We start from the raw sequence: 14,722 nt of genomic DNA, 5'->3' as shown, positions 1-14,722 counted from the left end.
TGGCTCTAGGCTGGGCCTCCTGAATCTGAACTATTCTGTGTCTTTATTCTGGAGGCAGGGAAGCTGCTGATGAAAAAAAGGAAGAAAGCTTCTGTGCTGCCAAGTCCACTCTTGGATTGAGCCCACCTCATTCATTTCTCCACCTGGTTCTAGAATGGGTGCTGAATACTGAGGAGGACGAGGGGGATGTCTACTCTCTGGATGTGACTGTGTCACTGAAGAGGATGAAGAGGATGTCTACTCTCTGGATACGTCTGCCACTGCTTCACCTACTCACTGTTTGCGGGGGCGAGCAAATGTGGCCCAGATTGGGATTTGTAGATAAGCGTTTCAGAGAGCCAGACCTCTTTAACAACCTGCCCCTGTCTGAAATATGATGATAATCATTATTATCACAATAACTAATCTTGTCCAATCTGCTCGCTCAGTTTATTCAGCTTACCTCATATTAAAAAGTCTGTCTGTTTACTTCTTCCAAAGGCCCTGCTGGGACACTTCTGATTGGCTGGGGCCCCTTGATGAAGGAGTTAGCAGGCAGTATTATTGCAGCTGGTATAATTCATTTGACTGCCAATTTACCCTTATTATTATTCCTGTCTGTTCAGTGTGATTTGGACTGCCTGACTAAAGACGTATCCCTCCTCACTTTGTTCTCGGCATTTAGGGGGAAACTCATGTGATGTCATAGCTTTGCATATAAGGTGCCCTTGCACCATCATACTTACTAAAGTATGAGATTACTATGCTTAAGTCTTCACTTCTCCACCCCCCCACACAGACACAGCAGGTGAGGCTCTGAGAGAGGGGTTTATGGGAGCAGATGGCCCATTCCCCGACTCCAGTGCTGGCCTACGCTCCTCCCCACCACACCCTCTCTCCCTCCCCACCACACCCCTCTCCCATATGTCTGTCACCGCTCAGCCACCCTGACCTACTTCTCCCTCGCCCCCCATTTATTTTCGTTTCATACTTTCCCTTAAAAGAAGGGCCCTCATCTCGTCCATTCACTCTTAACCTAATTACTCCCCGCACGGCTCTGGAGTGGGTCGATGCTAAAGACATTACCACGCATCTCCCCCAATCGCCAAATGGGGCTCCAGCTCAGCGCAAAGGATTAGAGCATATTAACTTACGGGAAACTAAAGGGAAACAGGTCATAACAAGCGCATCATTGTCCCCCGCCTGATGTGTTCGGGACACGCTGCTATATTTAACGTGCTCGCTGGAGTTACAGTCACGCACACTGCTCGGGTCTGGGACACAGAAAAACTGTGTGTGTGTGTGTGTGTGTTCTGTCTGAAGGCTGGTGAAGATGTATGTGTTACTATGTATGCCTTGTGAAAGCCATAATAAAAACTAAATAAACGATTGTATATGCTGCTCTCTGTTGAGGCTTCATTAAAAGCAACGCATTGTGTGTTTTTGAGTACACTTCTCAATCTGCAGACTGGAGTGTGTGTATGCGAGTGTGTGTTTCTGAGTATACTTCTCAATCTGCAGACTGAAGTGTGTGTATGCGAGTGTGTGTTTCTGAGTACACTTCTCAATCTGCAGACTGGAGTGTGTGTATGCGAGTGAGAGTTTTGAGTACACTTCTCAATCTGCAGACTAGAGTGTGTGTATGCAAGTGTGTGTTTCAAAGTACACTTCTCAATCTGCAGACTGGAGTGTGTGTATGCGAGTGTGTGTTTCTGAGTACACTTCTCAATCTGCAGACTGGAGTGTGTGTATGCGAGTCTGTGTTTATGAGTACACTTCTCACTCTGCAGACTGAAGTATGTGTATGCGAGTGTGTGTTTCTGAGTACACTTCTCAATCTGCAGACTGGAGTGGAAGAATGGGAGTGTGTGTTTCTGACTGTGTGCATGCGAGTGTGTGTTTCTGAGTGTGTGTATGCGAGTGTGTGTTTCTGAGCCACACCTGGTCTCTGGCGAGGGCTGTGGGGCGCTGATGGTGGGCTCACTGTCGTGTCTCTTCACCTCAACCTCCACCGTGATGGTCTGCTGGTCCTCCTCCTGAGTCCTACACACACACACACACACACACACACACACACACACACAACACAACACACACACAAACACAAGATGAGCAAGCAGTCACACTGAAACAACCTCCAGAAGTGCTCCCACTGGGACCACCAGGCTGGAGACAGAAGCTTCTCGTGAACAATTGAATGTAAATGGAAGTAGAATTGATTGTGAGAAAGTATGTGCCTGGCAGAGTGGTTTTGGGTCTCCTCGTCATACCTGCCCTCGTGGCCCAAGGACTGGGTGTGTCTCCTGCAGAGGGGAACACAGAGAGAGGAGAGGGCAATAAGGTCACAGTCACGATGAGGAGGTGCTGCTATTGATGACAGGCACACAGGAGTCAAACAGGAGGTGCTGGGTCACCTGTAGCGGGGGTGTTCCGTGGTGACGTTTGACGGGGAACATACCTGTAGCGGGGGTGTTCCGTGGTGACGTCTGACGGGGAACGTTCTGGAATGGACAGGGAGGTGGTGGAGGAGAGGGTGGTGGCAATGGACGCTGTGGTGGCCTCCTCGAACGATGGGGGGGTGCAGGGCAGGAGGTCTGGCCGGCCTACAGGACAAAACCAGAATCACAGGGGTTACGCGTCACGTCGGCTAAGCAAAGAGAATATGAAAGTTTTCTTAGTTTAAGTCATTGCCAGGTGAAAAAGCAAAAGGCAAAGCTCAGAAGGCAAAAAGATGATTTATTCATCTATATATGATTTATCAATCTATAGATGCATATATACAGATTTCACTCACAACCTCCTCAACCTTGCTGATTGGGAATTGCAGTTACTGTACAACTGGGCACTCAGGATCACTAATGTTTTGAACTTGAGAGGTTTGACCACCTCTAGTAAAAGATAAGGCGCTAAGCCAGCGGCCAGTCAGTGTCCGTTTGTAGTATGGCTACCTTCATCGTCCATTGTGGGGAAACTGCGGGCACCTCGTAGGTCGTAGATGTTTTCGTCCCTCTCGGAGGGCAGCTGGCTGGCGGACCACGCCGCCCCGGGGCCTTGGTACTTGGGCGCCGCCGACGTCAAGGACACGCGACCCCTCTTGGAGGGTGAGCACTTGAGGGCTGGAGGAAGAACAGGGAGAGAGAGACACACACCACACAACGGACTCATCAGATGGAAGAAGAGAAGGCCTCTACCATCTCTTCTCCATTCCAACATGACCACCATGGCTCCTCAGGACGACAGGCAGGCTTGTGTGCCTCTCATCTACAGTATGTTTAATATCAGATATACTCACAGGAGGTCTTTCTGAAGACTGTGTTGCTCATGAACTTAAAGAAGCGGTCTGCATAGAAGCCGGGCCGGTGGACAGACACAGTGTCCTGAAAGACACAAATGGAGAACTCTTTAAAAAGCCCAGCCTGCCCGGCCCAGAGGGCCAAGCGACATGTTCCACACACACACACACCACACACACACACCACAGAGGGCCAAGTGACATGTTCTGCAAGACACTCAAACAACCCAAAAGGGGACGGGAACACACTTTAAAAAAAAAGCGTGTTGAAATGGAAAGAATACATTATTTATTTATGTAGTGCTTTTCAAAGAACCCAGGACAGCAAGGACAGCAGTCAAACTAAACTAGATAGAAGAGACTGCAGGTCAAAAGCTATTTTAAAAAGGGGAAGTGGCACTGTAGGGTTCTGGGCTTGCACACCATCTGTGGTAGAGAACCCCAAAGCGAAAGCTGGCATCACTATCACAGAGATTAGAGGAATCTGGAACGGATCAAACTGTTTAATTTTTCGACGCTGGGAAATAATTAGCTTCTCTACGACAGGTGGACCTGCACCGAAAAAAACTAACAACAAAAGAAAAATCCAAAAGTGAGCCATTTGATTTGTGTGTCTTCCACCTGCTCTCACCCAAGCCAGTGCGTCAGAGACGAGGTGTGAGCTGGAGGATGAGAGCCGTGAGGCTATAATAAGACCTGCCAGCTGCTGCTGCTGCTGCTGCTGCTGCTGCTGCTGCTGCTGCTGTGTGTGTGTGTGTGTGTCTGTGTGTGTGTGTGTGTGTGTGTGTGTGTGTGTGTGTGTGTGGGGGACGTCTGAGCTACAGGTCTGAGTTAGGGGCGTGTCATCTGCGCAATGAAGACAACCGGCAATCAATCGGATATAAGAACAAACGAGGGGGCAGTTCAAAGACTGAATCACTTAAACACACACTCACTCACTTAAGGCGGCTGCTTGGTTCAGCGTTGGGGTTAATTGTTGCGCAAAATTTACTCAGTGCAGTTCATGCTCCCAAAGGTTGCGCGTGTTGTCAAGAGCCTGCCATTTGCTTGGCAGATAGAAAGCTGTTTCCCTAACAGAAAGTCTGAAGCTTGAAGTTCTTTTCAAACCTTTGCTTGGGTAGCACTGTTAAACTGAGCAGACGTGCAGACTACATTTTAGTAATCTCATCACGTAACTTTCGTTTTCTAAAAACAATCACATAGTATTGCATGTTTTACTGTGGTAGAAAATACGTTAGCTTAATGCTAACGTATATGGGGAATCCTATAGAGACCGCGCTAGGTATTAGCATCAATTAATTCACGTTAATGTTTTTGTATGAGCCTAACATTTGCTCTGCAGATAGATAACAGGTTCCCTAACAGAAAGTCTAAAACTTGAAGTTCTTTACTTGGGAAGCACTGTACAACTGAGTAGACATGCATAATATTTTAGTAACCTCATCTCGTAACATTCGTTGATAGAATGCAGGCTGCGAGGCTCGCTTAAGACCTTACTTAAAAATTGACGCTAGTCTAGAAAAAGGGGCAGACGCACGCAAGACGTGAAAAGTCGCGCAAGGGTCACGCAAGGGGCTTGCGCGGCCTCTTGCGCTTGCGCTTACGTCCCCGAGCATAAATCAGCCTTTAAACACACACTCACTCATTCAAACACACATTCACTCATTCAAACACACACTCACTCACTTAAACACACACTCACTCAGACACACACACACAGACACACACACTCACTCACTCACTCACTCACTAACTCAATTATAAACACACACTCACTCACTCATTCAAACACACACTCACTCAATCATTCAAACACACACTCACTCACTCATTCAAACACACAATCATTCACTCATTCAAACACACACTCACTCACTCATTCAAACACACACTCACTCACTCACTCATTCAAACACTCACTCACTCACTCATTCAAACACTCACTCACTCACTCATTCAAACACACACTCACTTACTCATTTAAAACACACACTCACTTACTCATTTAAAAACACACACTCACTCACTCACTCATTCAAACACACACTCACTCACTCACTCACTCAAACATTCAATCACTCACTCAACCCATCACCATCTCACTCACTTTCACCGACTCAAAGGACCACTACATCTCCACACTCCCTCATCCTACACAGGAGGCCCTGACTAGATCCCTCATCCTACGCAGGAGGCCCTGACTAGATCCCTCATCCTACCCAGGAGGCCCTGACTAGATCCCTGTGTGCAGGGCTATGAACATGCTCCACACTCACTCATCCTACGCAGGAGGCCCTGACTAGATCCCTGTGTGCAGGGCTATGAACATGCTCCACACTCACTCATCCTACGCAGGAGGCCCTGACTAGATCCCTGTGTGCAGGGCTATGAACATGCTCCACACTCACTCATCCTACGCAGGAGGCCCTGACTAGATCCCTGTGTGCAGGGCTATGAACATGCTCCACACTCACTCATCCTACGCAGGAGGCCCTGACTAGATCCCTGTGTGCAGGGCTATGAACATGCTCCACACTCACTCATCCTACGCAGGAGGCCCTGACTAGATCACTCATCCTACGCAGGAGGCCCTGACTAGATCCCTGTGTGCAGGGCTATGAACATGCTCCACACTCACTCATCCTACGCAGGAGGCCCTGACTAGATCCCTGTGTGCAGGGCTATGAACATGCTCCACACTCACTCATCCTACGCAGGAGGCCCTGACTAGATCCCTGTGTGCAGGGCTATGAACATGCTCCACACTCACTCATCCTACGCAGGAGGCCCTGACTAGATCCCTGTGTGCAGGCCTAGAACACGCTATGGCATGAATAGTGTGGGTGTGGTTTTGTCTCTGTGTCAACCTAGGAAACGTTGTGTTTTAGGCCGTTCTTACTTCATAAAAAAATACATGAAGGGAAAGAAAACCGCTGAGAAGACAATGCCGGGGCTAGAGAGAACGAGAGAAAGTGAGAGTAAGGAAGAAACACAGAGATAGGGGGAGAGAGAGACAGAGAGAGAGAGAGAGAGAGAGAGCAAGAGAGCGAGAGAGAGAGAGACAGACAGAGAAAGAGAGAGAGAGAGACTGACAGAGAGGGACAGAGAGAGAGGAGGCGTGAAAGAGATAGCAGGACGGCCTGTGCCCTCTGTTAAATGATTAAAATACACCCGTGAGCAGGCAGATCAGCCTCCCAACCGTTTGACTTGATGGCCAAAGCATCTGTGTGGGGATTTAGACAGAGAGAGAGAGAGAGAGAGAGAGAGAGGGAGAGAAAGAGAGAGAGAGAGAGACAGAACAACAACACTGCGCTGGCGAGGTCCGAGGTTTTAGATCTTCAAGCACAGATTCGAGCGCCATTACGTTACATAACATATAAGCTGGAGCAAAGACATATTTGCCTGATTCCTCTATTAGAGGATTTCTGACAGCGATCAGACGGCTCAGACTGCCTGGGGAGGGGAGGACACTAGGGGGTGGGGAAGGGGGTGGGTGGGGGTTGGGGGTGTTTTGACTTACCCCGTCGTGAACAAGAGCTTTCCACGTGTGCTCCAATTTCTTTATCAGCCTGCAGACACGGAGGGAGAGGAGAAAAGAGAGTATAGAGTCGGTGAGGGAGTAGATCTGTAAGGACACAACCAATAGAACTGGCATCGTTGTAGCAGAGACTGGAGAAAGGTGAAAGGCTGGGAGATCATGGCCGCCAGACGGGACCAACTCACCTGTAAGACTGCAGGATGTCAATGATGCCAACATACAGCAGCAAGCGCTCCCCTTTGCCATTCACAGCTGGGATGCCACCCATCCTGCCGAGGGGACGGAAGAAGACAGATATTATTCGGGGAAATGTGTGTGCATGCATTATATCTGTACATCTGTAAGACTAGGTGTGGGTGGAGGACCAAGTGAAAGTGTTAAAGTCAGCTTCAGGCAGCATATGACAGCCAGCAGACAGTGTGTGTGTGTGTGTGTCAGCCCTCTCCTTTGAGGGTGTGTGTGTGTGTGACAGCCCTTGCCTTTGAGGGTGTATGTAAAGGCAAAAGTGAAAGCCCTGGTGTGAAAGCAAGCAAGAATGTGTTGTGAGCCACTGCAAACATGTGATGGCGTCTGTAAGTGTGAGTGTGTGTGGGAGTGTGTGTGCGTGTGCGTGTGCGTGTGCGTGTGCGTGTGCGTGTGCGTGTGCGTGTGCGTGTGCGAGTGCGAGTGCGAGTGCGAGTGTGTGTGTGTGTGTGTGTGTGTGTGTGTGTGTGTGTGTGTGTGTGAGTGAGTGAATGTGTGTGTGTGTGTGTGTGTGTGTGTGTGTGTGTGTGTGTGTGTGTGTGTGTGTGTGTGTGTGTGAGTGAATGTGTGTGTGTGTGTGTGAGTGAATGTGTGTGTGTGGGTGTGTGTGAGTGAATGTGTGTGTGTGGGTGTGTGTGAGTGAATGTGGGTGTGTGTGTGAGTGAATGTGTGTGTGTGTGCGTGTGTGTGTGTGAGTGTGTGTGTGTGTGTGTGTGTGAATGTGTGTGTGAATGTGTGTGTGTGTGTGTGTGTGTGTGTGTGTGTGTGTGTGTGTGTGTGTGTGTGGGTGTGTGTGAGTGAATGTGTGTGTGTGGGTGTGTGTGAGTGAATGTGGGTGTGTGTGTGAGTGAATGTGTGTGTGTGTGCGTGTGTGTGTGTGAGTGTGTGTGTGTGTGAATGTGTGTGTGAATGTGTGTGTGTGTGTGTGTTACACACGTGTCCTCTGTGTCGATGGCCTCTCCGCAGGCGGCCGCACCCTGGATGGACTCCATGGCGGTGGAGTAGAGGGCCTTCTGTGGCAGGGGTCTCTTCTCGTCCCCGCTGCCCGCCGGCGTGCCCCCCGTCTGGGCACCCTCCGCCTGCTGCTCCCGCGCCGCCTGGTCCAGGTTGTGTACGCCCAGCAGCAGGCTGTAGTCCATGATCTTAAAGCTCTCCAGAACCTGACAGACAACACACGCACACCGTCAGAAGAGCGGGCGCAATCTACACACACACCGTCAGAAGAGCGCAATCTACAGCCTCAGAACCTGTTCAGCTCTTAAAGGCTCTTCCTATTCGCACATAAACCAGTTTCATAAAACAGTGTTTAAGAAATGATTTTAGGGTTTTCTGGCTGGTTTTCTTAGTTTTGGGATCATTTTCAGTTGTGAAGGACCACGAAGAATTTAGCAACACATGGACTAAGAATGAGAGTTTTAAATTAAATAGATTATACTTCTCAACATTGTAGCCACATTAAATTACTATGATAAATGACCTAATGTAAATGTAATGCCAACACGTGAACTTGTTGCTGTGATCTGTGAAAACAACACATGGGAAGGTCTCTCAGTGACATGACGTGACATGCCGGCCTGATGGATTACGTCTCTCCGGCTCAGTGTGTTTTCTGGATTATTGTCTGAAAACACTCTGCGCTCAAGAATTTAACTTTGGTGGATTTCTACTGGACATGAGGGAGCCATGAGGAGTGCTTTACTTGACAGAGGGAACGTGATACAACATCCAGCTGTAGACGCAGGGATCATGCAGTCTGGCCTCCTCTTAGAAGTCATGTAGCACAGTGGTGACAGATCTCACCAGAAGCTCACATAACAGTTGGACAAGGGACACACATCTGTGGCTTTCCCCCGTCACTACTAGGTTTAGGGAGTTTCATGAGGGGACAGCTTTGCTTAGCCAGTTTGAGTCTCATGAGTCTCACAGTTTGTGTCACGAGAAAAATAATAAAGTATAAGTTGGCCCAATCATGTTCAGTGTACTCTCCAACTCTCACCACCAATGCCAATGACAAACTAGTCAATACTGTGTCCAATATTGTGTCCAGAGCAAAATAGCATAGAAAAGGCTTGTGATCTGGAAACAAAGTGCTAGAAGTTGGAATGGGTTACATTTTTACAGAGGACAATTATTGTTGAAACACAGCCTTTCACTTTTTATTGAACAAAAAAAAAAAGACAAAAATGTGAGGCAAATAAGTGAATGAGACTGATGGGATGTGAATGAATGAATGACGCGGATGGGGTGTGTGTGAATGAATGTGAATGAAACTGGTGAGATGTGTGTGTGAATGAATGAGACTGGTGGGGTGTGTGTGAGCGAATGAGACTTGTGGGGTGTGTGTGAGTGAATGAGACTGGTGGGGTGTGTGTGAATGAATGAGACTGGTGGGGTGTGTGTGAGTGAATGAGACTGGTGGGGTGTGTGTGAATGAATGAGACAGGTGGGATGTGTGTGTGAGTGAATGAGACTGGTGGGGTGTGTGTGAATGAACGAGACAGGTGGGATGTGTGTGAATGAATGAGACTGGTGGGAAGTGTGTGAATGAGACTGGTGGGATGTGTGTGAATGAATGAGACTGGTGGGGTGTGTGTGAGTGAATGAGACTGGTGGGATGTGTGTGAATGAATGAGACTAGTGGGATGTGTGTGAATGAATGAGACTGGTGGGAAGTGTGTGAATGAGACTGGTGAGGTGTGTGTGGGGAAGTCGAGGCTGAAGCCGTAGCTCACCAGACAGTCCCTCTGGAGGGTCTTGACCAGGGCGCTGTAGGTGTCCGTGTCCAGCATCAGGCCATCCTGGGCGTCCTGCATGAAGTCCAGGTCCTTGAAGGTGGGCTTGGACTTCTCCCGCTCTTTTTTCGAGGCTCGCCGCTTGTACGTGGATCCCTTCAGGTCGTACTTGAGGTGCATGGAGACCACGCGGGGCAGGATGTTGTTCATCACACACACACGGATGTTCTTGCCACCCGACTGCACGCAGTAAAGGCCGTAGAATTTGGGAAGCAGCGTGCGCGGGTTCTGGTTGAGGTTCTGTTCAGGAGGAGATGAACGGAACGTGAGCATGTTTTCAAAAAGCCTGCTGTTCTTCAAACCAGCTAACAGGGAAAAACACCAAACCACGAATAACACAAACCAGTCACCTCATGCGAAATGATTCACTCATCTTGACGACTGTACACCAATAAAAACTAGAAAATGCATTTCCTGAAGGAAATACCAGTGCATGAAATGCAAAGGTTAAGAAAGGAAGAAGAAAAGAAAGAAGAGTGAAAGAAGGAAAGAAGAAAGGAAAGAAGAGTGGAAGAAGGAAAGACAAAAGGAAAGAAGAGTGAAGAAAGGAGAGAAGAGTGGAAGAAGGAAAGAAGAAAGGAAAGAAGAGTGAAAGAAGGAAAGAAGAAAAGAAAGAAGAGTGAAGAAAGGAAAGAAGAGTGGAAGAAGGAAAGAAGAAAAGAAAGAAGAGTGAAATAATGAAAGAAGAAAGGAAAGAAGAGTGAAGGAAGGAAAGAAGAGTGGAAGAAGGAAATAAGAAAAGAAAGAAGAGTAAAAGAAGGAAAGAAGAGTGTAAGAAGGAAAGAAGAGTGAAGAAAGGAAAGAAAAGTGGAAGAACAAAAGAAGAGTGGACGAAGGAAAAAAGAAAGGCAAGAAGAGTGGAAGAAGGAAAGAAAAATGGAAGAAGAAAATAAGAAAGGAAAGAAGAGTGGAAGAAGGAAAGAAGAGTGAACAAGAGTGGCTCTGGATGAAGAGATAAAGAGAGAGTGAAAATATTGAAAAAAGGAGATAAAAATGGAGTGAAGAAGAGAGATTGAGTGTGAGAGAAAGTTGACTGAGAGAGAAAGATGGAGAGATGGAGAGAAAAAAAAATAGAGAATGGATGGTGTCTTAATGTTCCTAGTTACAGTTAAATTGAGAGGGACAGAGAGAGAAGAGGTTCCTTTGATTTGGCGCAGGTGTCAGTAAAGCACAGGTGCAAGCCAGTTTAAAGACCCTATTATGATGTCATAATGGCCCAATGTAAGTCAATGGGAGAAATTTATATTCGTTTTTCTTTAATATCTTAAAAAGTATAAAGTTTAGAAAAGTGAAAAATACATAGCATAAGTGTCGTTTACAAGACCTACGCGACAAAGTTTGAATGAAGTTTCTACGTTAAGCGGTTCGGGCTGAATTAATCGCAGAAAAAGGTAACAAGAATAAGAAGAAGAAGAAGAAGAAGAAGAAGCCTAGGAATAACAATACAGGGCATTTCATGCACTGCAATGACTATAGCTATTAAATTAAGTCAATTATAATTGCTAGAAACAAACAGTCCAAACTTGAATAAACAGTGGGAAACATCAGCCTAAGATGCAAGATGCAAAACAGCAAATAACCACAGCGCCTCTCCTGGCAAACACCTCATGCTTTTGTAACATGTCTTTTCCTTATTAGTGGAGCACACACACGCACACACACTCACACGCTTTCATTATGTGTCTTTTCCTTATTTGTGGAGCACACACACGCACACACACACTCACACGCTTTCATTATGTGTCTTTTCCTTATTTGTGGAGCAGACACACACACACACACACACACACACACACACGCTTTCATTATGTGTCTTTTCCTTATTTGTGGAGCACACACACACACACACACACACACACACACACACACACACACAGACACACACTTTCATTATGTGTCTTTTCCTTATTAGTGGAGCACACACACACACACACGCACACGCACACGCACACGCACACGCACACGCACACGCACACGCACACGCACACACACACACACTTTCATTTTGTGTCTTTTCCTTATTAGTGGAGCAAATTAGCACAAATCCAGTTGGCCAGCAAACGACTACATGTTACAAAGTTATTGACCTTTGCAACCTGAATCCAATTAGTATAATTACAGAGCAGTCAAGTCTTCAACCACTTAAGGCGAGCTGCTTGACGGAGCCAACACACACACAAGCACGCACACACGTACGCACGCACACACGCACGCACGCACGCACGCACGGACACACTCCTGCCCCAGCTATGACCAGGCTGCAAACTGATGGTCACATGCGAGGAGGACCCTCACTTCAGACACAGACTGTTGCGCAGGGAAGCGGCTGCTCTTGCCAAGAGGTGAGCCCAGTGTCTGTGCAGGGGGAGGAAGTGGCAGCGCTGCCTCTTCTCACTGGGGAGAGAAGGACAGAGGACAGAGGGGAAGAGGAGGAGAGGAGGAGAGGGGAAGAGGAGGAGAGGAGTGGAGGAGTGGAGGGGGGCAGGTAGGATCTTGAGCCTGGGGACAGAGATCAGACCAGTGGGAATAGAAGACAGTGGACAGGATGGGAAGGGGCCAAGTTTTCCAAACACTGTTTATGGGCACACATCACTACTTAAAGACCTAGGAGGACCAGGAACACCAGGAATGTCAGGAATATTCCCTACTTAAAGACCTAGGTGGACCAGGAACACCAGGAATATTCTAGGCCACATGGTTTTCTACCAAGGCTGTGTCTGTAAAGGCCTGGGCTACTTGCTTGGCTGGACATTTAACTCAGGAGGTGTGCTGGGACAAGAATAGAAAAGTGGACATATATGGCCGTGTGCGCTTTGAAGCAGCAGTTTGAAGTGTGACGGCCATAATTAGTCTTGCTGCCCCTGCTGTCTGGTCAGTCTGCTGCCTTCCAGAGCACAGTACTGATTTAGAGTAGTGTGTGAAGGACTGATTTACAGTAGTGTGTGAAGGACTGATTTACAGTAGTGTGTGAAGGACTGATTTACAGTAGTGTGTGAAGGACTGATTTAGAGTAGTGTGTGAAGGACTGATTTACAGTAGTGTGTGAAGGACTGATTTAGAGTAGTGTGTGAAGGACTGATTTAGAGTAGTGTGTGAAGTCAATACTTTCAAAACACACGTTATATTGCCAAAGCAAACCAACAGCACCTGAAAGCTAAAATCAGTGAAAGTATCCTTTTCCAGTCCAACTGATCACCTCCCACCATAACCCATGGCTACATTTGCAAGAAAGAGGGATGTTTTGGACACTGCTGTACCCCTCATTGACTTGGTGGACTGTTGGGCTCCTTATTTCAGAGCAGTTTATTTAGCCTCTGTACTTCTGTTATCAGGATCTCATGTGACAAGAGGGAAGCAACACCTTCACTTCCTCCTTTCCCTTCCACCTTCATAAGCCCATCGATATGCTCCAGACACTGATGTAGACACACCCAGTACAAACACACATCAGCACACCTTATCACTTCCTTTCTCTAAAGTTACCTTTAATCTACAACTGCATACAAAACATATATGATCATACCTGCATTTATGCCCAAAAACCTTAGTATTCCAGTCAATGTCCACAGTTCTCCATGGATTACTGTGTACTACCCAATCATTCACTCCATAACCCTAACCCTAATGCCCATCTGTGTACTACCCAATCATTCACTCCAAAACACGTGTAGCCAGGCTTTTAGCTAGGATTTTTTGAGAGGGGGTCCATTTCGTAATTGAACCTAACGCGGCCAAGCCCCAGTGACCCAGCAAAACTAGGGGGGTCTGGGGGCATGGTCCCCCATAGGATTTTTTTTTGAAAATAACCTTTTAAATAGTGTCCTCTAGTGGGTTTTAGGAACTCCTGGGCTATGTTAGCATTGTGTGTGGAGAGAAGGCGCTCCAAGTCTGAGGCTTTAAAATGCGACAGTGACGTCTGGCATATTAAGCAGGGGGGTTTTCCATTTCGCTCCGCAAAAAATTCCTCCCATTCAGGCAAGAACGCGCGGTGTTCATCTTCATATTTTCGTTTAGCTTTACGCTTTGCTGGATCCATGGTATTCTTTCAGTAGCTACTGCTAGTCTGGCTAGTAACTCTCTGACAGGGTACACACATTAGAATGTTTCATGTTTGGAACATTAACGTTACTTGAAGACATCTCTCAAGATCGCATGATGACAAAATATACATGAATAAATACCCCATTCACATTGGACAGCTTTTTGTCTGTATTTCCAAATATATTGCGTGCAAAATATGCATTTTAGATGTTTATTTTACAATATGAAAATTCTGTACACCAAGAGAAAAGTCATTGAGCACTCGAGCTGGAGCCGAGCCACACGTCAGCCGGCAAAGAGCTGCATGCAGCCGCAGGTTCGCCACCCCTGATAGCGGTAACAGAGTGTTGTTTTACGTGTTACAACGTGAATACGCTCATTAACGTTTGAACAATGATGAGAGTTATTGTGAACACATTTTCAAAAGTTTGACTGACTGAAAACGGGACGAAAAACTTAAGGCGTCTGGAGGGCGTCTGCCTAAAAGTAGTGCGTCCAATTTCTTATTATTTTAGAACAGTGCGTCCAAAAGACGCACTGAGGCATGCCTGGCTAAAAGCCTGTGTGTAGCTAATGCTCAGCTATGTACTACCCAATCATTCACTCCATAACCGGTGTAGCTAATGCCCAGATCTGGGCAGCTCATCTTGGTACACCATGACATCATCACTCACCATGTAGTAGCCAGGGAGCAACTTCTGCAGGAACTCCGCCTCCTTGTGCATGACGGTCTTGACGATGAACTCGTCGTCCTTGGTGACGTAGAAGACGGAGCCGCTGGCCCCGGGATTGGAAAGCTCGATCAGGTCGTCGTTGCACAGGGAGTACTGCCAACAT

At 47.3% G+C, this 14,722-nt stretch overlaps 1 protein-coding gene across 1 annotated transcript in view; it reads right to left on the bottom strand.

Moving 5' to 3' along the window:
- Positions 1-14,722, bottom strand: part of pip5k1ca (phosphatidylinositol-4-phosphate 5-kinase, type I, gamma a) — a gene marked incomplete at both ends in the record, with an annotated part of 43,362 nt that overhangs the window by 8,366 nt on the left and 20,274 nt on the right. Inside the window, 10 exons of the mRNA XM_080859769.1 lie at positions 1,921-2,022; positions 2,250-2,282; positions 2,438-2,582; positions 2,928-3,095; positions 3,272-3,356; positions 6,792-6,840; positions 6,995-7,078; positions 7,989-8,212; positions 9,785-10,084; positions 14,560-14,712. Coding sequence (XP_080715895.1) covers positions 1,921-2,022; positions 2,250-2,282; positions 2,438-2,582; positions 2,928-3,095; positions 3,272-3,356; positions 6,792-6,840; positions 6,995-7,078; positions 7,989-8,212; positions 9,785-10,084; positions 14,560-14,712 — 1,343 coding nt within the window. The remainder of the gene's footprint in view (positions 1-1,920; positions 2,023-2,249; positions 2,283-2,437; positions 2,583-2,927; positions 3,096-3,271; positions 3,357-6,791; positions 6,841-6,994; positions 7,079-7,988; positions 8,213-9,784; positions 10,085-14,559; positions 14,713-14,722) is intronic.

Source organism: Sprattus sprattus (assembly GCF_963457725.1).
Source record: "Sprattus sprattus genome assembly, chromosome: 2".
Taxonomy (NCBI): Eukaryota; Metazoa; Chordata; class Actinopteri; order Clupeiformes; family Clupeidae; genus Sprattus; species Sprattus sprattus.
Note: the sequence above shows the minus strand (reverse complement) of the source record. Positions and strands in the feature narration are given on the sequence as shown.